Source organism: Etheostoma cragini, chromosome 9 (genome assembly GCF_013103735.1).
Source record: "Etheostoma cragini isolate CJK2018 chromosome 9, CSU_Ecrag_1.0, whole genome shotgun sequence".
Taxonomy (NCBI): Eukaryota; Metazoa; Chordata; class Actinopteri; order Perciformes; family Percidae; genus Etheostoma; species Etheostoma cragini.
Window position 1 is genome coordinate 25,984,233 of NC_048415.1, and position 24,827 is coordinate 26,009,059.

At 41.2% G+C, this 24,827-nt stretch overlaps 3 protein-coding genes across 11 annotated transcripts in view; all 3 read right to left on the reverse strand.

Annotated features, from left to right (window-relative positions):
- Positions 1–5,265, reverse strand: part of prrc2c (proline-rich coiled-coil 2C) — a 26,797-nt gene extending 21,532 nt beyond the window's left edge. For all 7 annotated transcript variants that reach the window (XM_034880553.1, XM_034880548.1, XM_034880554.1 and 4 more), the window contains exon 1: positions 4,865–5,265. The gene's annotated coding sequence lies outside the window, so the exon portion shown is untranslated. The remainder of the gene's footprint in view (positions 1–4,864) is intronic.
- Positions 5,266–6,094: 829 nt separating this feature from the next.
- Positions 6,095–13,886, reverse strand: LOC117949972 (dimethylaniline monooxygenase [N-oxide-forming] 5-like). The gene is made up of 10 exons (XM_034880597.1): positions 13,800–13,886; positions 11,092–11,257; positions 10,816–11,004; positions 10,457–10,622; positions 10,019–10,161; positions 9,227–9,423; positions 7,660–7,807; positions 7,314–7,521; positions 7,124–7,196; positions 6,095–7,017 (listed from the first exon to the last, which is right to left on the reverse strand). Exons 2-10 carry the CDS (start codon positions 11,221–11,223, stop codon positions 6,603–6,605), a joined length of 1,671 nt encoding a protein of 556 aa, XP_034736488.1. The 5' UTR covers positions 11,224–11,257; positions 13,800–13,886; the 3' UTR covers positions 6,095–6,602.
- Positions 13,887–16,690: 2,804 nt separating this feature from the next.
- On the reverse strand, positions 16,691–21,477 carry si:dkey-239i20.4. 3 transcript variants are annotated; one of them, XM_034880595.1, is made up of 11 exons: positions 21,311–21,477; positions 19,991–20,131; positions 19,631–19,819; positions 19,343–19,508; positions 19,099–19,241; positions 18,757–18,956; positions 18,380–18,613; positions 17,515–17,636; positions 17,348–17,420; positions 17,142–17,211; positions 16,691–17,065 (listed from the first exon to the last, which is right to left on the reverse strand). In XM_034880595.1, the coding sequence occupies exons 2-11, from the start codon at positions 20,120–20,122 to the stop codon at positions 16,718–16,720; spliced, it is 1,677 nt and encodes a 558-aa protein (XP_034736486.1). In that variant the 5' UTR covers positions 20,123–20,131; positions 21,311–21,477; the 3' UTR covers positions 16,691–16,717. The 3 variants fall into 3 exon arrangements, with proteins under 3 accessions (XP_034736486.1, XP_034736485.1, XP_034736487.1); XM_034880594.1 differs by having other exon boundaries at positions 19,991–20,124; positions 21,311–21,469; XM_034880596.1 differs by lacking the exon at positions 21,311–21,477 and adding an exon at positions 20,748–20,867 and having other exon boundaries at positions 19,991–20,124.
- Positions 21,478–24,827: the final 3,350 nt, after the last annotated feature.

A 24,827-nucleotide genomic window follows, 5' to 3' on the forward strand; every position in this document is an offset into this window, starting at 1 on the left:
ATTTTTGGAAAAAGGCTGCAATGAAACAGAGTGAAAAATTTAAAGGGGTCTGAATACTTTCCGTACCCACTGTATATCTGTATTTTTAGTACAATTTTGTCATGTGCAGCAGTGATGCCTGACAGAGGTGTGGATGCAAAATGATTTGAATGTAGCAGGAACACTTTCATTTAGAAGTACTACAGTGTAAACTGCATCACTGCAGCAAATCTACCAATGTAGTAATAGTCTCTTGGCGACTGAGGATGTGTGACTGGGACTCCAACATAACACAAAGCCGACATTAACTATATTAAACATGACTGATTCAAATCATTTTTTTATATAAAAAGTCCCCAACTGGGTAGAAGTGTCAAGACTTAACAATTGCAAGTCCCCACATTAAAAAAGTAATATCTTATAAATTACCAGGGAAAGCTCCTCTGAGAATTGGCCATGATTCTCTTCCTGTGTAAGGTCAGCTTAAGTAGTATGGGGCAGAGGCTGGGTGGAGGGATAGGGTCAAGCCAAATGGCGTTTTTCCACTGCTGGTAACAGCCCGCCTCGGCCCATCATGCTTCCGTTTTCCATTGCAGATTGAGTAAAGCCTCAGCGTGGCTGGTCACTATAGCAACGCGTGATGACGTAATTTTCAGCGCGGCTCCCAACAGCACGTCGGCTACCTGCCGCAGCCAGAAGAAATGTTGTGTTTCAAAAGAAGCTGGAGGAAGCAACAAAAATCACCGCTAAAAAAAAACAGGAGTTTGGGAATTCCGACGGAGTTCAGACGTCGACATGACGGTTGTTTGCCGACACAAAAGGGTAAGTTAAGTTTCCCGGTAACGTTAGCTAACATTTGCATGTGTTCAGCGTCGCAGTCAGTATTTACTATACGCTATATAAAGTACATGAACTTTAGCAACCATGATTACACACCAAAATATGTTTGCTGTGTACCGTTTGTGTTTCAGAGCATTCACGCTCTGCAAAACCGCCGCCGCAGACCGTCTGGTGGGCGATGTCCGACGGGTGAAATCTCTGGCTCTGACCTACTGGGCTTCGTGTAATCTTTATGAGAGTTACGGACAGGCTTATGACAACGACTGGGATGCATCAGGGCCAGCAGAGCCGGGGGGACACTGTCACGGGGTGCAGAGGAAGAAAACCGGGAAGTTTGGGAGGGTTTGATGCGCTACTTGAAAAGCTAAATAAAAACTTTTGTTATTCATAGATAGATAAATAGATAGATAGATAGTCTTGTTTTTTAAAGTAACAGTGATCAATATTGGAAACGACATGAAGCCGCTAGTAGCCCGAACCGTTGAAAAGTGAGAATAGTGCAGAAAGTGGATAATCTGTCGGTGTCCGGCTAGATTTGTTTTAAATGTCCCGTTTGTTCTGGAAACACACTCCGCACTATTGTTTGCTAAAAACGCAGTCATAAGTGACGATTCTCTTCGACCAACCAGTAGTCTGCAGGTTTCCACGTCACCTTTTGGGCTCGCCTCGGCTCGCTTGGAACCTTGACTGAGGTAGTACTAAAAAAAGTACCTGGTAGCAGGTCCCAGGGACTTTTTTTCGTAATGGAAAACCAAAAAAAGAGAGTAGAGCCGAGGCGAGTCGAGTGGATACCACGCGGTGGAAAAACCGCCAAAACAGCGCAGGAGATGGAGGGAACAAACAGGAAGAAGAAACACTGATGAGAGACCCACCAAGCCAATTGACAACAATAGAAATTCCTGTCTTTTGTGCAAAGACCCCCTAATTATGCTACCCATTCAGTGCCAATGACGGTAGAAACTTTTTGGCCACAACTTTTTTTTTAACCAGCCACTTCTTCTGGAATTCAAATTTATAAAAGAAAGTGCACTAGCATGTGTTGAATTACTTCAGTACATTATTTTGTATAATTAACAATACATATTTTATTAATAGAAGCAGATGTTAAAATCTAAAAGATGTGATGTTAAACAAATTTAAAAAATGAAAGCCTTTATTGCCACACTGCTTCTGTGGTCCCATCTTTGCCATCTGTGTGGTAGTGCACTTGAGACTTGGATGACTCGTGGTCTTTTATTGCCTCTAATTTAAAGTTAGTTGTTCCTACAACTAACAACTTGTCTGCATTTTCTGAAGACGAGTAGGTTCAACTGTAAATACAGTGCATGGGCCGGTCATCTGCAAGGTAGACTGTAGAGTTGTGCCGATTGTCCTTTGTGACAGTGAGAGCCACCATCGTGATGCCGCAACCCCCCACCCTGTCAGACACACGCTAATCCTAGTGGACGGAAAATTGACAACTGCGTTGATCTTAAACTAGCAAAGACACTTGGTTTTATCACAGTACCGATGGTATTTTAGGTTATTACTGTCGCTCTGTTAACCGTTCCATTGTACCGTCATGCGGATCACAGAGATCTGATCGGGTCTAGACTTTACGGCGCCGTAGTTAAGTGAAAGTAGTTCAAGTTGTAATGTACCGCCCTTCCAGTCTTTTTACAGAGGGCATTTGAATGTATGTCTGATCAACTGCCAATTTAAGGGACAACCCCCGACCCTAGTAGGCCAACCATTCCCTCGTTTTCACTTCGCCACAATGCGCCACTTTCTTTTTCTTCACTTCAGTTGCCACTGCTGACTCTGCGGCTGGCCTCTTAACACCGGGGCTATGTTGCCACGTTTTTTAAACCAATGTCATGAACTAGTGCTGAAAACCAATCCACCCGTCACCATGGCTGGTATTCAAGGCAAAGTCCCCCACCACTTTGAAACAATACTCGCCCTTGGCTGGTGGCGGGTGCTAATTTCCCACCCTGGTGCCAATGAGAACACAGGAGAACCCTAGGGCCCAAAGTCACCTGGGAGTGAGCCCTCAACACAGAAAAGGGTCAAGTCAGTGTACAATCTCTGGCTCCATCTTTTAAACTATCAACATTTGTGCACTGGGATCAAGAGGGAAGCCCTTGTGCTCTCAATCTGAAGTATTTTCAGATAATTGTATAAAAGGGGCTGCATTAAAAAGACCCAAAATTGGCCCCAAATCACAGGCACAACTAAGCCCGACCTCCAGCATGACCATGCACCCCTGCAACTAATTCTGCACCACAGTCCATCCAGCAAAACACATTTAGGTGTTCTGCTAGGCAAGAACCAGTTTATTTGGGTGGGCATGTGTTTTGCACTGTAGGATCTACTTCCAGGTTTAACCCGCGGGTCGGCTCAGATGACTTACATGTACAGCGCTTATTCTTCCTAATCTTGTTTCCATCGGGCCGAGGGACTGACTTGTAACAGTGAAGCCACAGAATAAGAAGTCATGTAGATGGGCTAAAGGATGCCGAAAGAGCAGGCTTGTATTTTATTGTCCCTATTGGTTTGTAATGTATTGCGGTCTCCAGTGAAGAACTCTGGTCCAAAATTTCTTCAGTGACTATGCTGAGTTAATCATCTTTAGGAATACTAGCCAAATTTACAAGAATAGCTAAAGTTACAACAATAAGACTAAAAAGGTTGTAATATCACTATTGTTAATTAAGATATTGGACTACAGGTCCCGGCCCATGAATAGAAATGTATTGTTGGTTTATGAACTGATTGGCAACCATTTATAATTTACGTCCTAATCTTCACTGTGATCAGGGTCAATGCAAGGGGGTTCTCTAACAAAAAGCATGGAAGAGACTAGGATTGGAAGCCACTTAAGTGTATTGTGGTTCTCCAAGGCTAGGCCAATACCACTCAGATGGCCTCCCTTGGGAGTTAATTTCATTAAGCACACAAGAAACCGAAGGGTGGCTATGTTTTCAGTCATTAGAGTGCTTAAATGCGTACATTCAAGGCACAAATGAAACATCTACGGAAAAATGTCAGCTTGAAATATGGAAACACTTTAGGGGACTAACCAAAGCCGTGTAGGCCTCCATAATAGTTAAAGTCTGTTTTTTGTGAAGATAACGACAATACAGAAATCATAACCATGCTTCTTTGATTTAAACCATTGAGCCTTACAAAAGACACTGCCATCTTCAGCAAAAGCTCTCTACTGGCCTGACTGGTCAATCAATAAGTACTACATCAATCAATATATGTAAATGGACTACGAACAACTAGTCAAACGCACACCCTTGTTTAACTATGTAATGGATATATATATCAAACAATACCTTGTTGCTTATTAGTAATCCCCCAGGTGGTTTCAACATCTGCAGACAAAGTATGAATAATATCTTTCACACCACAACCCTCCCGAATGTCCAGACTGAAAAATGTGCTCTTTTAAGACCACATCTGTTGGATCTGCAAGATATCATGAATGGGATGGGACGCACGGTGCTAATCTAACAGTTAACATCATGGAAATCAAGAATATGACACATGATACATCGCCAGCACAATTACACCAGTTTAGAGGGAAAAAGGAACGAGAGCAGAGATAATACTGTTATCATATTATCGTATCGTTTCTGTAAATCACTGGCAACCATGAGTCTGCAGGCCATCCTTCTCCATGAAACAAACCAACGTTACTGGTGGTCTGGGTGGCTCATACCGGTGAGAAGTAACGTTAGAGGCCCTCTTCGCTCGGAACTAAAAACCGGGCTCAAATAACTCTTAATTGTGCAAGCGTTGTACACAAAAGTGACCGTTATTATCTAGCCAACAACACATAGTTTTGATTTAGAATTTGCAACATGGAGCTATTAAAAGAGCAGGCCGCGAGTTTGCATCGCTTAGCATGGTTTCGTTTCTCACTAGTCGCCATCACATCCACTTTCAGCCCTTCAGTGGCCAAAGCATGCTAACCAGCTAACGTTACGTGAACACCAACACATCAGTTACTGGGGGGGGGAAACACTTTTTGTCCTTGCTTGACATGCAGACCCACCTGCCACCGCCGGTGCCTTCTTTGTCCTTTTGGCGGTTGTGCGGCCTGACTTGAAATCCGGATTCGGCCTGGTTTGTGGTGGACGAATGTGTCTAGCCGGCGGATTACAAAAGCTGGCTAGCCTGCTAACCCAGTTCAGCTAACGATGGTTAGCCACTTTGCTCGTTGACTGCCAACAAACCGCTCTCCACATGCACGGCTACCGTTTCACGTCTTCTGCTTTGTTCCAAGCCGCCAGTCTGTCCTTGTTTGTTCGGCCGTTACTGTGGGAATCAGTATGCGGTCGTGCCTTAGTTCCGTGTCTATTCCCAGCCGTTATCTCGTGTTAGACCGTTTCTCTAGTTGTGTGAGGCCCCGCTCGCGCCGCGGCCTGTCGCACAATCAAAGATGGCAGACAGTAGTTGCCAGATTTATTGTCTCATATCCCCCTCTTCAACACTAACCCCCTCTGCAGGTTCTCAGTCACATATCATAAAAGGGTCCTAGATTTAGGTTTACACTTAATACCGGTTGACATTAATTGCATTTAAATATATGTAGATCTACATTATGATAACGTAGATAAAGCATATCAACGCTTAACCGCCAAACAGATACCATTCTCCTGTTGTGATGGCAAACATTTAACGGATAAGAGTAAAAAACGTAGTGGACCTAGTAGCTACAGTAGTAAAAAATAACTGTCAAGCTGCATACATAAAGTCAAAATCACTGTAAATACACTTCTGTAAGCATATATGAAGATTATATATAGGCTTAGTTAAAAAATACTAACATGTTGGCTGTCATTTTTGACATGATTACATTGTGCACAGCCTTGTATCTTTTGTTGAGTTTGCCAGAAAGAATTTAAACAAGGTAACGTTACTTTACAGGTTACAGTTTGGTATACAAGGTGTTCAAGCACACACAAACAGTTGAAGTAACCAATTACATACTCAAATAGGCTATGTCAAATCTTTGATCCCTACATATCAAAAGGTATCCCTAAACCTGGCAACCCAAATGTTAACGAGTCACGCGTGGATGATTGTTCTTCCGGGGTCTGCATGTGATTCACGAGCTGCGGGTAGTTCAACTATAGAGTTATAAAGTCCAGGCAAAGCCAATATTGAACTTATTGATGATAAAGTGAATTGGCTGAACAGGACTCTATATTAGTGTGTTTCCCTTTCCTAATTGTAGTGATTTTACATTAAAACACACACAAAATAATACATTTTCATTGGCATTTTTAATTTTTATTGATTATTGATTTTAGGCCCCAGCCACACAATTGTAGCCTACATGCCATCTGTAGAAAGAAAACCAACCAGAGGGAGAGCTTTAATCACATGACCCCCAGTATGACTCAGTGAGACACAATAAAGGACTACAATACATTGCTTCGTGTAGTTTTCTCAAGCCAAACATCTGGGTTCTGAAGCTGCCATTAGGTGGTTAATTGACCAATATAGGCAATATCTTATTTAGGGTTCAGCCTAGAGATGGAACATAGTGTATATTGGCGGAAGTAGCCAATCTGTGTTTGAGTACAATTTTGACATAGGCTACTTTTATCTAATTATTTACCTCTTGTCTGGTGTTACACTGACATTAGAGACATGTTGTATATTTTATATCACAGCTGCAGTCACTATATCATGCAATCTATGCAGATTATTAATTCTACCAGAAAGCTAGAATGTATTAAACAGACATAATCAAATCAGAGAATTAATTTAATATTAATTGCACATCACTTTGCAGGCAGGTGTACTTTTATCCTGTCCAACAGCGCAGTGGGATCTTGAAGGAAAGCTGGAAGGTTGGTCCTGTTGACGTAGGCAGCCAAGCCCAAAGCAGCAGTTGACAGAACCAGAGGCCACATAAACGACCTCTTGCGTTTGGGCTCAACACAGGACCTGGTCTGCATGGGTTCAGCCACTCTCTCCCACTGAGTGAAGATGGCCTGACGGGCTCCAGCCCATTTCCCCGGCCCTCTGAGACGATACTGGTAAGGCGTGCAGGGACCGAACATTACTTTTAGTCCCAGCCTGATATCAGTCAGCAGCAGCCGGGGGATTTTAGGTTGAACCCCCACTAGCTCTGCTAGCTCATCCATGTAGTTGATATAGTCAACCTGGATGGTGTGTCTCTGACTGGTGACGTATCTGAAAAAGAAACCAGAACCCAACATGTTGTGCAAACAAAGATTTGATGCCGTTCAGATCCAAAGTATGTCAGTAGTAACAAGGTTGAGTAAATCCACTGCAGTACCGTTTAGCCATTTCCTCCTGCTTGCACTGGGCATCTTTTAGCATGGAAGCCACTGAGGGAAGCTTAATACAGCCTGTATGAAAGGAGGCATTGTGACACAGTGGTTGCTCTCTTTAGCACAAAATACTTCTGTAAAAGGAATGAGTGATGATAAAAGGTTGTATCTTTTGTTCTGTTTTTACTTTCATACCTTTAAAGACACGTGTGGCCCATCTGGCCTGCATCTCAGAGATGGGCATAATGGCTCCCAGTGGCTGCACTAGACCAATGATAGCCAGAGTGTGGCGGTCCAACTCAGGAGGAAACACATACTTGTATAGAGATGTTTTGTTCTCAGACACTGAGAGCACATGTGAGGCCAGGAACGGAAAGGAAAACCTGTAACCTGTGGCTAACACCTGCAAGACAGAGGACTCATCTCAGGCACACGCACAACAGGCCAACTATACTGCTGACTATGAAGGTTTAAGGAGGACAGAAGACTAGACAGACTGTTAGTGTGAGTGGCTGAGCGTGTATATACACAAATAACCTACCACCAGGTCGACATCTTCCACAACACTTCCATCATCAAACTCCACACTGGAGCCCTGAAACCTGCGGATGTTGGGTTTAACCTGAATTGTTCCAGAAAGGATTCGGTTTGGCAGCTCATCATTCACTGTGGGATGTTGGCTGAACAATCTGAGATTTATATTCATACTGGTTAGTAATCTTACAACAAATGAATACTGCAGTCATTTGAATTAAAACAAGATCAAAAATCTAAAGCACCACAAGTGACATGATGTACATAATGAACCTGCTATGCTAATTATTCTGTCTTCCTTTTATTTGGGGAATAATCAGGATCTATGTCCGAGTTTAACTATGGTAGACAACAGTCTGTGTATTTGGCATTTGTTTTTTTGTAATGAGTCTCGGGCAAGTCATGAAGAGTGTCTTTTTCCTATGATAGCTATGAATACTATTTGTGATTGACATTGTAGATAAGGGTAAATCCTTAAGGGTTACTCACACTGAACCTGAAAAAGTGTAGCCTATCTAGTCGGTGTGTTATACGATTTCTTGAATGCAAATTGCGGCAATCGGTACTAAAGGTTTTAAGTTGTTGACACACTAGGCAGTCAGCAAAGAACTAGTGGAGACAAAGGTTGAGTGTGTTGGTGTCTTGTCTAAAATTATTAGCTTGAACACAATGCAAAGACTACAGTCAACAGTCAACTACCACATACTGTACGTTCTGTACCTGTGTGAGAGGAAATAACTCTTCATGCCAGCAAGCAGCAGTAATCTATAAGTTATTCAGAAAGGGACACCATGTGTACACAAAGATGCTAAGATAGATACAACACAGCGTTTGCCCTCGGCACAGAGCCTACGGTCACTCTGCCTCACTCCCCGCCAGGAGATGGTTAACTAGCTCGTCCTTTTCCATACACACTGGTTACAGAAAATTAGCCGAACAAAGTAGTGATGGCCAAATGAAGCTTGGTGAACCAGTGTCTTTGTTTTCCGAGCACACTAGATGGCGCTCTCCGTTCACTTTTTCACTTATCTGCCAATAGCAATGTGCTTTTCTATGCTGTGACAAAAGTGTGTGTATGTAACATAAAGTTGTCAAATTTGACTAGTTTAGTGGCCAGCTAGCTGGCGATGGTGTGGGACACACAGCAAAAAACATGGGCGACATGCATGGGCGGTCAACTTTGGCCCAACCTGGACCAACGGCCGACAGTGTCACCACCTTTAAAGTACCTCCATGAGCTGCTGCTGCTTACCATGTGGATAAGCGGACCAGACTAAAAGAACTGACTTGCTGATGGTTTCAGAAAACCAGCATGCACGTGTCCATTTCACCTCACACATTTTCTTAGCCTCACCTCTCTCCGTCTGCACCTCGCCTTCAACCCCATAGTTTGAAAACCACAAATAATTCCTGTCCTGATGGTTGCATAGGAAATGTCAAGGGGGCAGCATAGTTGTTCAGATCTGTTGTCTGGGGACCATGCAAATTCTCTTGGAATCGGAGGTGTAATATCTGTAGCTGTAAAAGATAGAATTGTAAAAACAAAACAAAAAACCCATTTACAAATACAGTACCTGTGCTTTGGCTTGAGATTGTAGAGAGCGTGATCAAATCTGTGGTTGAGCTGTCTCTCTGCTAGACTACAGAAAACACCGAACGGTATGAAGCTCCTCAGAGTATTTGTCACCCTGTTAAACTGCAAATCTAAGGGCAGCCCGTTGTTCCCGACTCGGTTCAAAACCCATGCTCCTCTTCGTGTGCTCAGGAACACCTGGTGAAGGGAAGAGATGGTAGTCAGTTGTTATGCTGGTATGTAGGGCTGGGCAAAATATTGATATTGTGATATGAGACTAGATATCGTCTTAAATTTTGGAAATCGTGATATAGTAAATGGCTTAAGTGTTGTCTTTTCCTGGTTTTAAAGGCTGCGTTGCAGTAAAGGGATGTCATTTTTTGTGTAACCAGACTGTTTTAGCTGTTCTATTATTTTTACCTTTACCCTCTTACTCATTATATGTACATTACTGAAGATTATTCATCTTGAATCTCATTGTGAAAAAGCCCCAATTGTCAACCCTGTACTATCGCCACAATGTTGACATCGAGGTATTGGGACAAGAACATTGCGATATTTGATCTTCTATAATGTTGATAGTTTTTTAATTCAACTGAAGTATCTGAAATGTTAATATCGAAATGTTAATTTTTTTAGGTGGACTCAGGGTCCACTCAATTGTACAGATGTACAATTGATTTCAGAGGATTTATCTAAACGCTTTGGCTCTCTTACCTGTAATTTAACCCCAAAATGCATTTGTGATTTTTCACATACTTCACTGCATCATGTCTTATTATCTCATCCCAACCTGCTTGGTGACTCTGCTCAGTTCCACTGCTATGTCGCCTCCAGAGTTTCCTATTCCAATCACTACAACCTTTTTATTCCTCCACTCCTCAGGAGTCTTGTAGTCTCTGCTGTGGAAATACTTTCCCTTGAAAGTCTCAATTCCTAAAAAAAAAATCAAAGACAGAGTTGTGACTGCTGGAAAAAGAGAATCTTTTGAAGACTGTATTTTACAGCTTTTACAGAAAAAAAATCAAGGCCAATGTTAGGACTTTATACTCAAAACACTATTCTATTTGCGTAGGGCTGCTTTATATTGATACAGTATTATGTAACCACTGGGTTGCCATAACAGGCTAGATCAGCCTGTGTCAAAGGTTGATTCTGATATTGCTAGAGCACTCTCTACTTGTCCATGAGTAAACTGAATGATGATGAATGGATAACCTGTAAATGGTACCTGGGAAGTCATGCAGAGGCATGTTGGGGTGGCAGTGATGTCCAACACAGATCATCACAGCATCAAAAATATGTTTCTCCTTTTTGCCATCCTTGTTCTCTGTCTCAACATCCCACTGGCCCGAATTAGAAAAATCAGATCTCTGCTTCACCTGCAAGACTTTGGTCTGAACAGAGAGAGAGAGGGAGCAACAGATAACAGTTTGCTGATAACAGTACAAAGGCTAATACATTTGCATTCAACCCTGTGTTGTGTTGCACTAAACAAGATTTTACATTTAAAACTGAGGTTAGAATGTTGCATCCTTTCAGGTACAGAGAGATTCAACTCTAGGCAGGAAGTCAGTGAAATATCCTTACATTAAAGCGAATGTGCTTGGTGAGCTGGAAGCGGTCAGCGTACATTCGAAAGTAGTCCATGATGAGGGAGTTGTGCATGTAGTTGGGGAAGTGCGCAGGGATGGGAAAGTCACTGAAACACATCATCTCCTTGGAGGTGTTGATGATGACAGAGTGGTAGATGCTGGCCCTGTCTGCCTCTGGATTTTCCTGCAATATAGCACACCAACTAATGGTCATCTTAACTTACTAAACAAACTATGGAATTAAAAAGAACCCGCATGTACTGTGACCCACCTTAAACCTCCACAGACCACCAATGTCATCACTGCTTTCATAGCAGACAGGCTCCAGCCCCTCATCCAGGCAGCACTTGATACAGGCCAGACCTGAACTTCCTCCTCCAATCACCGCCACACGACGGGTCATACTTCAGCTCTGTGACGAGGAACCAGATTAGTTTGAAAAATGTTCCATCTGTCATTTCATCAGAAATGTATTGTTTCTAATAGGGACACAAGTGTACCCTCTAGTTTAGTTGTAACCCTTAGAGACAATGGGTTCAATTGGTACCCAGACATGCCCACTTTATGCTAATCCCATGCAGTTTGGAGAAAGACTCATGCAGTTTTTCCTTATGCAACACAAACGGTGTATTTGAATATTTATCTATTTTATGGAATTGCATGAATTAGGCATGACTGGAAAGCTGAAATTTTCAAATGTCGACCGTTTTTGACAACAAATCACAGCATGGATGTATGAATGATAATTCCTTTACCAATTCTTGTGGTTAAAATGGTTTAATGTTGAACCAAATATGTGTAACCAGTGCTAACCCAAACATTGCTGCAACAATTTATGAGACATAAATAACATGAAAATGCATGTCAATGTCCACCACACAGGCCTTCTTACCATTATAGTGTTATAAGTTGTTATAGGCTACACGTTAAACTCTAAAAACAGAATAAGCACCTAACAAAAAAGACTAGGCTACAGATTATTGACTAAAAACATATGACATGCAGTAGGCTACTGAGCTGCATTGGAGATTAATCTCCAGGGGCAACTTGTTCAAAACATTTCATCTGGATCAAAATTATCCGGATTTGGAAATCCCATTTTTTGCAATTCAGGATCAGGTAATCCATTTTACTTTTATCCCGGTTTTTGTTTAAAGCAACACTGGACTGGATCACCCTGACCCAGATACGCAGTTCCTGTATTTTTGGATCAGAATTATCCATATCCTACAGACAAGTTTTGAACAACACAAACTGAAGGTTTGATCCAGATTAAAACTAGGATTGGATTCCGTGATCTAATCTGATTTAAGATTCCTTCTTTCCCTTTTGAACAACCTATTTTCAAAATTTGATCCAATCCGATCAATTTACCTTTGAATAACTGGCCCATTTAGAGCACTGGTAATCCGGATTTGGTCATCTTGAAGGGCCAGTTGTTCAAAACATTTAATCTGGATCAAAATGATCCGGATTTGGAAATCCCATTTCTTCCTATCCAGGATCAGGTAATCCGTCTTACTTTTATGCCAGTTTTTCAAAGCAACACTGGATTGGATCACCCTGATCCAGATACACAGTTTTCAAGATTACCAAATCCGGATCACCAGTGCTCTAAATAGGACAACATATCACAATGTGGGCTACCAGCTACTTACAGAACAGGTAGAGGAGTCAAGATGGGGTCACTCTAAGTGTTTATTTTGAGATAAAACACAAAAATAACTCCCACTTCCATTTATAATTTTCTTTTATGACACCTCATCTAAACTACTACAAATAAAAAACTAATATACATTAACAAATACATTGTGGAAAGTTTTGAAAACGTCTTAAAAAAAAAAAAAAAGTTAAAAGTGAAGTAGTAGTAGTAGAATGTTGAGGGTTCTTCTTCATCTAAGGAGGAAAGACCAGACATTTGTATTAGATTGTTTCCTTGAAATTAATATACGGTGATGAATGAGATATATATTATTATTTTGTATTTCTTTTTTTGTTATTTATATCTGTTTGGGGGATTGTTTCATGAGGACAAGATAATTTGTATTTTTATTTTATTTTTTACTTTACTAAACTTAACTAAGGTTAAACAAGTCAAGTGCAAAAATATAAAAAGTATACACACTAAATGATACGAATGTATTCTTTGACCAATTTAAAGTTTTACTAAGTTTTTGTGCTGGAATCCACCTTGAAATCCTACCCCTTGTTGGGATCAGGATAATCCTGTTTTTTTTTGATCAAAGTTATCCAAATCCTACTGACAAATTTTGAACAACTCAAACTGAAGGTTTGATCCAGATTAAAACTAGGATTGGATTCGATCCAATCCGATAACCAAAATCCGATTAGTTTACCTTTGAACAACTGGCCCAAAAACTGTAACTGGATCAGGACGATCCAGTCCAATGTTGCTTTGAAAAAACAGTATAAAAGTAAATTACATTACCTGATCTTGAACAGCCAAAAAGTTCCAAATCCGGATTATTTTGATCCAGATTAAATGTTTTGAACAGCTGGCCCCTGTTGGGATCAGGATAATCCTGTTTTTTTGGGATCAAAATGATCCAAATCCTACTTACATGTTTTGAACAACACAAACGGAAGGGTTGATCCTTATTAAAACTAGGATTGGATTCCGTGATCTAATCTGATTTCAGATTCCTTCTTTCCCTTTGAAACAACCCAATTTTCAAGATCTGATCCAATCCGAAAACCAAAATGTGATCTATCACAATCGGTTCAGCACATTTATAATGCAGCTACTTGTTTTGACGCATCTTATAAGCACTGCGCCAACTCTCCAAAAACCTGCAACCAAAACATGGACTTTTTCGACTTTTCTGCACGGGCGGTGCCAACAATCTCCGAGCTGCAGTTTCAAGTTTTGCTCGACCAAAGTTGTTCTTCTTTTCTTTTTACAGTAGCTGTATACTACTACATGCACTCAAAAGTTCCGATCTTTCTGCACATATAGTTTCTTACCTTCTTCTTCTTTCTTCTTTCCGTGTTGCATGGAACTGAGTAGTGGGCGGAGTGCGACTGGGAGAGGAAGAGGATTGTGCACATTTATGAGAATCCCTTGAGTCACTGCAGCGTCAGCGTTGGGTAGACCTGGTGGAAAAGCAAACACACATGCACGCTCTGCACGACAACAACTTACCATATGCTACATTTACTATGCACTGGCCCGTATCATGATGAATCTAAGTGGCCTATGTAGGTATAAAAAACAGCTAACCCGTGGCCCGTTGGCTCTGTGGTAGAGCAAGCACACATGTACTGAGAGGGTTATGCCTCGACGCAGAGGTCCAGGGTGTGAATCCCCCCTGGGATGGTTTCCTGCATGCATTTCCCCTTTCTTGCCTGTCCTTTCAAAAACAATAATGGCGGATAAGACATTCTGAGGGAAGCTCATTGTGGGACTGGCTCTAGTGGCTGTAACTGCACCAAGGCAGAATTTTGGGAAAGAGACTTCAGATACAGTATTAGGGGACCACTAAGGTCTATATTAAAGAGACTTCAGATACAGTATTAGGGGATCACTAAGGTCTATATTAAAGAGACCTCAGATACAGTATTAGGGGACCACTAAGGTCTATATAAGAGAGACTTCAGATACAGTATTAGGGACCACTAAGGTCTATATAAAATATAGACTTCAGATACAGTATTAGGGGGCCACTATGGTCTATATAAAAGAGACTTCAGATACAGTATTAGGGGACCACTAAGGTCTATATAAAAGAGACTTCAGATACAGTATTAGGGGACCACTAAGGTCTATATAAAAGAGACTTCAGATACAGTATTAGGGGACCACTAAGGTCTATTTAAAAGAGACTTCAGATACAGTATTAGGGGACCACTATGGTCTATATAAAAGAGACTTCAGATACAGTATTAGGGGTCCACTAAGGTCTATATAAAATATAGACTTCAGATACAGAATTAGGGGACCACTAAGGTCTATATAAAAGAGACTTTAGATACAGTATTAGGGGACCACTAAGGTCTATATAAAAGAGACTTCAGATACAGTATTAGGGACCAATAAGGTCTACATAAAAGAGACTTCAGATACAGTATTAGGGACCACTAAGGTCTATATAAAAGAGACTTCAGATACAGTATTAGGGGACCACTAAGGTCTCTATAAAAGAGACTTCATAAACAGTATTAGGGGACCACTAAGGCCTATATAAAAGCATCCAAAGAGCACCATGTCATGGGACCTTTAACATTGCAGGAACCTGCCTCACATGAGACTTTAGCCCCTGAGTTAATCTAAAACCAGTAGGCTGTCCCCGATGTGAGACTGTTGTTCTAGTCTCGCATTGCCAGACCTATCTCCATAGTTTTTTATTATCATTAATGGCTAACTGATTTAGTAGCCTATCAGTGTCTTTGTGTCCCACCAAGAGCCAGGGACTGTCCAAGGTTTCTACCTGAAAGGCAGCCTCACCACTGTTGCAGTAAATGCTTGCTCTTGGGGAAATGGCTGGGCCTTTTGTAATTGATAGTGGGGTCTAGACTTTCTCTATTTATAAAGTATCTCAAGATAATTCTTGTTATGATTTGATGAAGAAAAATTGAATTGAAGTTATAAAGTCAGTGGTTACAATGCTTATAGACAGTTCTCCAAATCTGCGGGACACTTTCAGGGGAGCTAAAGTGCTTTGTGCTTATGTCTCCATCTGCTGGTTTTAATTTGATATCTGGTCTTAGATCAAATTGTAAAACCAAGTGCAATTATTTCAGTTGTGCAGACCTGAAAAGTCAACAGAGTTTCATCTGGGAAACTGGATATGATATAATATGACATAATATAATATTAATAACAATAAGTCGGTCACATCCCTCATCCTTCATGATCTCACGGAACGTCTTAGACAGCAAATCATTCAACATTACTGGAAGTTAAATGTGACAGTATTTATGCATTAAAATATGTAATTACAATATAATTGCAAATAAAAAATTACAACTTACTAATTGTACGTCTTTACAATGAAGCAGCGTGGCCACTTTAGGGTCCCTTAAGGTGTGAAAATTACCTCGGCAAAGTATATAGAAATTCTGACGGACATCTTTATTTCATGGTACAAAAGAAGAACCGGGCATTTCGTACAACTCACCTTCATGCATGACAATACATCATCTCATGCTGCAAAGAAAGCCTCTGTCCCATTGGCTGCTATGGGCGTAAAATGAGAGAAACTCATGTGTGGGCCCCCATCCTCCCCTGACCCCCACCCCTGTTGAAAACCATTGGAACATTTTCAAGCAAAAGATCTATGAGCATGGGAGCCAGTTCGCATCTTTTTATTACAGTTGCTGTCATTTTGTGCGATTGAAAGCACATGGAGGGAAGCCCACTCTACAACTGCACACACCGCCATGACAGAGCTGGATTTAACATTCCTTAAACTTTCCATACTTTTTGTTTCCATACTTGCCTAAACCATGTGACTATTCATAACATTCTCCTTGACACTATGTGTATCGTGACCAAAACCATGTTTGTTTTTTTACCACATCATGTTCTGTTGGGGTTTTTTTTTCTTAGACATCTGTGATTGTGATTCAATGTTTTTCTGCATCGGTAAGCTTCAATTTAAAATGTTCTCCATGCTACATGATGGAGGTGTACAGGTTCTTTTTCTGACCTTTGTAACTGTCACACCTGTAAGAAGACGGCAATTACTTTATCAATGTTATAACCCCATTTTATTACATACACCACATTTACACTACATGAAAAGTGGGAGGCTGTCTCTCTCCCTCGGCATGCCAAACAAGAAGAATAAATTACAGTACATGGATTTCTTAGACCTAAGTACTCTTTCACAGCATCTTAAATCATTAAGGATATTAAAGATCTAGTTTTCATCTTGTCAGTCCCTCAGAAAAGTATTGTACCTGTCCACAATCTGGGCTGCACCCTGCAGCCCTGTAATAATCTCCTTTTTAGAAAGAAGGACAGCTATTGTGACAGCTGCTCCAAATGTGAGCAGCCAGAGAGAAAATAGGACAGACGGCTTGCTCTCTGGTTCTGGTACCACTCTGGTTCTGAATGGCTTAGCCACCCGTTCCCACTGAGTGAGGATAGCCTGACGGGCTCCGGCCCACTGTCCAGGCCCAGAGAGACGATACTGATAAGGAGTGCAGGGACCAAAGAAGACCCTCACCCACAGTACAGGATCTCTCAGTAGCAGTCTCAGGAAGTTAGGGCGAACCCCGACCTGTGATTGGAAGTCCATCAGAATGGTTTTGTCTCATAAAGGAAAACAATTCTATATAGAGCTGAACTGGACTGACCTGCTCAGCCATGAAATCCAGGTAAGGGATGAAGTCTACCTGGAGAGCTGCCTTTCTGGGGCAGTTGTAGCTGAGAAAATGAGGAGCAGATTCGTTCAAACATAATTTTTAACAACGTATTTAAACCACAATTCTGCCTTCAATGGAAGAACATGACTGATTTTCCTGAACTATTAAAAGGACAGCAGTGTGTAGATGGTGTGTACCTTTTCATGTTTCTCTTCCTCTCAGACTCAATGACTTCCAGCATTTTCTCTTTACACGGAAGACGGCTCAAACCTTGAAAATAAAAACACAGAAGCTGGTACATTTTGATCCTCATTCCTGAGTGTTTGTGCATGTGTGTGTACATTTTAAGATCATTATTGTTTACCGGCAAAGACCTTGACAGCCCACCGTGCCTGCATTTCCACAATAGGTATGATTGGTCCTTTTGTCTGGAAAAGACCCATGACGGCCAGTGTGGGTTGTACTAGACCAGGAGGAAACAGTGTCCTGAAAGGGTTGCATCAGACTTATTACAGGCTAGTAAAAAAGTCATTATTGGTTATCGTCCATTTAACTTAGATGTTTTAAAATGTAGAATGTAATTTTGCCTTCAGTGAAATGCTGAATGCATACATTTATTTGTCAAAGTATATTTAATGGTCTCATGCCATGAAAGATTCACTTTATGAGGTTTTTTAACATGAATATGAGTTCCCCCAGCCCGCCTATGGTCCCCCAGAGGCTAGAAATGGTGATAGATCTAAACCGAGCCCTGGATGTCCTGCTCTGCCTTTGAGAAAATTAAATCTAAGATGGGCTGATCTGGAATCTTGCTCCTTATGAGATTACAAGGTCATCTCCCCTTTCTCTCCTTTGCCCGCCCAGAGAATTTGGTCCACCCATGAGAGACATCATGGCTTTCAAACGAGCAAAGTGGCAGTTGGTCAAGACCAAATCCCCGGCCACCACCTTGCCCCCCTCCCCCCCTCTCCTCAAAAGCTGCAGACTCAGAAATGGCACAAACTTAAGAAAGATCCTTGTGGGACTGGCTCTAGTGGCTGTAATTCTGCACCAAGGCTGAATTTTGGGAAGGTCTATGTATAAAAGCGTCCAATCAGCACTGTGTATCAAAAGGAATAGTTCTAAAAAAATTTGAAATAGTTAAACGAGGAGATTGATACCTTCCCTTTTTTCAAAATAAAAGTGAACCGCCCCTATGTATACAAAACTCTATCCCTTCGTATACTTACTTGTACAATGTCAACTCTCTGTGAGGCCCCTCAGATAAAGCTGGAGGCAGGAATGAGAACTTTCCATTATAACCTGTACAGAAGACCACAGTGTCAATGTTCTCCTCCACAGTGCCATCTTCGAATTCAACTCCAGAGTCCTTGAATCCTTTCAGATGGGGTTTCATTACAAGCGCTCCCTGAAGGATTCGACTAGGAAGGTCATCGTTGATCAATGGCCTTTTGTCCAAAGGTCTGAGAAAGAAAGGACATGATAGGAGTCAACCAAACCAAATAATGCTACAAATATTACATCACATTCAAAATGACACTTGAATTTGCTAGTGGTCTGCACACTTGACACCATGCTCACACTGGGATTGTGAAAAAGTTGTCACCTGTGTCTAGGCTTCAGGCCATACAGTTTGTGGTCATATTTGGGGTTCAGTGCTCTCTCTGCGGCCCAGTTGGCCAGAGTGTTGGGAAGAAGCCGTATGAGGATGTTATTGAACCTGGTGATACCCATCATGTCCATTGGAAGACCATTAGTGGACATCCTGCCCATCACCCAGGCACCATGGCGTGTGCTGAGAAATGTCTGTCCAAAAAAAAGACTGAATGTGAATACATGGGACATTTATTCTTTTGTTATAACTATGTAGGGTGCAATGAAAGAGGTCAGGTCCCCTGTTTCTCTGCCAAACAACAAAGAAGCTTTTTTTATTTGTCTCCTGTCTTACCTTCTCTGCAGATCTACTGATCTCCACTGCTATATCACCTCCAGAATTGCCAATGCCAACCACCACCACCCTCTTTCCTCTGCAGGCATCTGCATCTTTATACTCCCAGCTGTGAAAACACCTGCCAGCAAACGTCTCATAACCTGGACAGATGGAGCAACAGATCAATCGAGAAATATTAATAACATTTCTGGCAAGCTTTACTCCTCCATCTTTGAAATATGTTATCTATTTGTGTTCCGACCTGGAAATTCTGACAGGGGTAAGGCTGGATGGGTGTAGTGGCCTGAACACACCATAACGGCATCAAAGATGTGTCTCTCCTCCTCTCCATCCCTGTTAATGGTCACTATGTCCCATTCACCGGACAGAGAGAAATCTGGCCTTTGTGCAACACTCCTCACAGTGGTCTAAAGCATGCGTGTCCACATTCACACAAACATACAGCACACATGAGCATAAATAAACTTTAACTTCACACAGCATGTTGTAAAAATCTGTGAAAAGTCAGTGACACTCCTGGCTTGCCGACCTGGAAATTAATGTATCGGAGCAGGTCAAAGTGGTCCGCATAGAGCCTGAAGTACTGCAGTAGCAGGGAGTTGTGCATGTAGTTTGGATAGTCAGCAGGCATGGGAAAATCACTGAAACACATCATCTCTTTGGAGGTGTTGACCACCAAGGAGCGATAGATGCTGGATCTCTCTGGCTCAGGTGATTCCTGTGAACACAAACATCACTCTAATAAGGACATTTTACTCAATCAATCGTGTTGATAGTCATTGGTTTGGACAAGTTACAAAATGTTTGTTCATGTAACTGTATTTTTTTCTAGATGAGGTGAAATCTATGATGAATGTGTGGGATCCTCTTTAACATTGGCCCCACTCACCTTAAATTTCCACAGGCCACCGATGTCATCACTGCTTTCAAAGCAGACAGGCTTGAGGCCCTCATCAACACAGATCTTGATACAAGCCAGACCAGAACTGCCTGCTCCAACCACTGCCACACGTCGAACCATTGCTGAGAACTGAGGAAACAGGACTAAGAGTACAGCAGGGGTCTTCAACAATTTTTAAACCAAGGACCCCTTTACTTATAGAGAGACGGAGCCGGGACCCCCGGCTGCAATATGTTGGATTCAAGTTAAGGATCTTTAAAGTTTTGAAAGGAAAAATTGCTGATCTTAGCATTTACCTAAAAGTACCGCTGTGCCTAAGTACAGCCTCACAGAGGTGCTAGCATGGCTGTAAACCAGAGATCTTCAACAGGGGGTCCTGGACCCCTAGGTTGTCCTCAGATTCATTGCAGGGGTCCTCCAAATTATTGCCAATTTTTGCATGCTTGCAGTGACTCACATGTTATTGATAATATCAGCCGGTACCATCTTGCTTAAGCCATTTAGCATGCTAATGTTAGCTAATTAGTAATAAACACAAAGTACAGCATGAGGCTAATGGGAATGCCATTACTTTTGTAGGTTTGTTGTCATCAACCAAATTACTGGGCAGATTTAAATATTGACCATATTATGACACTAGATTACATTAAATTATATCATATAGTTTATAGAATTTATCCTCTATAGACACAACAATCCATCTAACCGTTGTCTGGATATTTCACTGAAAATCATAAATGTCCACCTTATGCAAGTGCTGGATGAAAAGTTCGTCACGGTTACTTGGATATATCTTCATGGAACCGTGAATGTCCCAAATCGTGCACTCATCCATCCATGACTAGCTATTTTCTTAAATATGTAGAAAAGAAAGATCAACAAGTAAAGTCAGAGGATAACCAGTCATCAGATTTGACTCTCTAGGGACCTTGAATGTCAACAACAGATTTTACAGCAATCCATACAATGGTTGTTAAGATAATTTAGCCTGAGGCAGACATATGAGCGTCATGTGGCACTACACTTCCACACCAAATTTATAGAGTGAAGTTTTGTCAAAAACAGCTATGGTTTTAAGTGTTGGTAACTTAACTAAAACAAGTAACTTATTTACAGTATGAACAGCAATCTAAAGTACCTCATATGATTAAGTAGCTTCAAACCTTTAGGATTTGCTGAAGGTATGAGGAAGTGGATCAGTTTACAGAAAGTGTATTGTGCATGCCAAGAGAGGCATTTTTGGCAAGGGAACAACCAGCAGAGCAATCACAATAGTCGTATTATTGAAGTGTGAAAGAATGCTCTAACCTTCTTACGCTGATTCCAGGTCTGCGGCAGCTGCGATCACATGCTTAACAGCCTCTCAACTCACATGAACTGAGCTGTTGCTTATCAACTAATCAGGGTTAACAGTATTGCAGGGGAGGAACTTTAACCCTGTTTCCTGGAGCGGAAAGGTCTCCACATAGAGACTCTGAAGAGAATTTAAAGAGAAAGAAGGGGAAAGTTTATGGAGTTAGATTTGTGTCTTTATTACATGCGAGAAAATACATGATCTGAGAGAGAGAAAAAAGTTTGAGAGAATACGTTTTGACACCGATAGCAAAAAATGGTAATATTTGAGACAAGAAAAAGTTTTGAAAGAAAGCATTTTTTCATAGAACATAAACACATACATTTTTGCAAATTATTTCTGAGAAAAAATCTCTCACTCAAAACACTTTTTAAAACTCTCACATATATATTTTTTGCTATCAGCGTGAAAACGTTTTCTCTCAAAGAAAATGTGTGTCTCTAAAAACGTAAAAAAAAATAAGATGCAATTTCTTGCTCTCGTTTCAGGATATTGCTCTCGCTGTGAAAATAATGTCATGGGCGGCGCCATGTTCTTATTGGCCAGTCGTGTGAGCATCTTCTGTTCTTGGGAGTCGAACTGAATCATTACACCATTGTCGATTCACCGGCATTAGTTGAGCGCGGAGACTCCAGTGTTTGGGTAAGATGATGACACACACTACTCGATGGGTAGATGGCTGAGCAAGTTCAGCATCCCTGAAGCTTAAAAGTTAAATAGGCTTTAAAGTGGCGCCAAAATGAATGGCAGGCAACGGAAGGCTAACGGCTCGGATCGCTGTGCTTGGTAGCATTAAAATCGCGCCATATGAGCCCCGCTTTGTGGAGGTTGACTCAGTTGCATTCCCAAAAAGACCCTGGGTTGCATTTTGGCAAGAGTTGGGTTGGGAACCAGAGGGTTGCCGGTTCAAGTCCCCGTACAGACCAAACTATGGAGTGTGGATTGGTTGCTGGAGAGTTGTCACTTCACCTCCTGGGCACTACCAGGTGCTCTTGTACTTCCAATGCTGGAAGTACCAAATCTTTTGTTAAGAACTGAATGTGCAAAACAAGCAGATCCTTCAACCGACGTAAAGGACAGACTCATTCCCAGCCCATGTGCAGTATAACGCTCCAGTCGAGAACACAATTAGATCAGATATCAGCTTTAATACAAGGCGTCTTGGCACTAGCTCCCATTCCAGTTTGCATTAGATTATATAATTGCTTTAAAATATTTCTGGTTGGATACAACATAATGAATTATTACTGAACTCTTAGGCATCAACTCATCTACCCTTAGTCTCCGGTTTTGTCATGCAACTTTTATCAGTTTCTAAAAGTAGAAAGAAGAGCAGATCTTACCCATTTTTGAGAGCTCTAAAACTTTAGAATGACATACTGGATGAAATATACGGAGCCAAAGCTGTGGAATGCAATTGTATCAGTGTAAAATGTGCTATGAAAATGTTTTTTTGCACTGGGAAAACGTATTTGTTTGATTCACTGTCATGTTGCAATTTAACCATGTGCACATGAATAGGCCATATAACACATCTCACTTACCAATTTACTCAACATAGCGCTAAAAAGAGCAGAAATATATAAAATAAAGTGTAGCAGTTTTCCTCTTACCTTGGTCCTTGCCTGTTGGTTTTTTGTGAATGTCATGTGGGACGAGCTTTGTCTGAGCACATATACACATACTGAGGCTTTGACTGATAAAGCACAGTCCTTATAAAAATCTCATCCTGTCTAAAAAAAAAAAAAAAAAAAAGGTAACTTCCGAGTTAGGGGAATGGATTTTGGAAAGTTCAATTTATGTCCTCTAATCAAGAGGACGGAATTTGGATGAGGGCTGATGAGTAACAATGGTTCTATCTATCTATCTATCTATCTATCTATCTATCTATCTATCTATCTATCATGACATGAGACAGTTTCAACTTTGTTCCCCATTTAATTAAAAATCATTACAATCAAATCATTCATTGAGCAGCAATTGATCACCAATCATATCACAGTGTAACCACATAACCATACAGGCATTTTTCTATACATTAAGAATAAGGTATATACAGCACAGGAAACACACAATACCATTTATAATATATATTGCAGGCAAAACTGAGTGCAGTCAAATATATTGGAGCTGGCTTCGTGTTTGACAATGTGCAAGAACGGATGTGACATTTGCCGACATGTGGAATGTGCAAAATCTATTGTGTAATCATACGGATTTTTCTTAGGTCTCTGCCTTGCTGCCGTATCAACATGTAAAACAACACCAAAAAAAAAAGAATGCTAAAAATCCTTTGGTCACAGAGTTCACTCTACAGCATGAATGGACTTGCAATTAAAGGCTAATCAAATGAAAAAAATCGAAGCAACCACCTCGCTAGCTGGTCACCTTGTTGCTCGCACTGGGAATATCATTGGTCGATTATTGCAGAGAGAGGTCAGTGAAAGTCTATTATGGGGCACTCGCATACCAGGGAACAGACATCATGCATGTACACACAAAGCATAAGTCACCATATCTCGTTATACTCCTAATCAAAATTATAACTGACTGAAAAAAATTAGGGTACAATTGTTCTGGTTTCTGGCAGCACCAAGATGTGTGTGAGTGAGCAAGAGTCAGCGAGGAGACCTGTGCACGTATAGTGAATAAATGGATCAGGTACAATAATACATGCACATGTATGATATATATCTGACAATACAAATTTAAGGATGCACTGTATGTATACAGGTGGAACTTCTGATTTCATGTTATGTTGCAAGGAAGAAAAAATATTGCTCGACTGACACATCTGCACATTTTTTTCCCCCACATTTGCTCTTCAGACGTGGGCCAGATGTGTGACAGCCAACCCACTGTCAGGGCACAGATCAGTTAACCACATGCTGGAATGGCTGAATGACAAACACTAGCCCTCTGTGTCACATCTGGACCGCTGGTGTCATTTAAAGTATATGATTCATGTCATTCAATATGCGTTTCGGTGGGTCAGTGTGTGGATATGGATCGATCAACAAATGCGCTGGTTGTGAGAATTACAATGCCCGACCAGACAAAGTCAGCAAGGAACATAAGACGCTGACCCACAGCGTCACATTTGTGACCTTACATTAAGATTCGAGACCAGTCCTCAACAGTTCAACACCTGGCTGTTAGTTAATCCCTTTTCACAGATTGCTTTTGTGAATCTTCAACTGAGAATTAGTGGGAAATTTAGATAAAAAATGTGACGTGAGTCATGTGATACCACGTCAGAGTTACTAGTTGAGTAGCCTGAAAACCTTGACCTTAGTGTTCGGGGGGGGACCTGCAGGGTAAATCCAGACAGCTAGCTAGACTATTTGTCCAATCTGAGTTTTCTGTTGCACAACTATAACTACTTTTGAACGGACACGGTTTAAAGAAAAGCCAATAAACCAGAGCATGTTTTACTCCCATCCTGGGATGCTGTGTGAACTGGACATACCC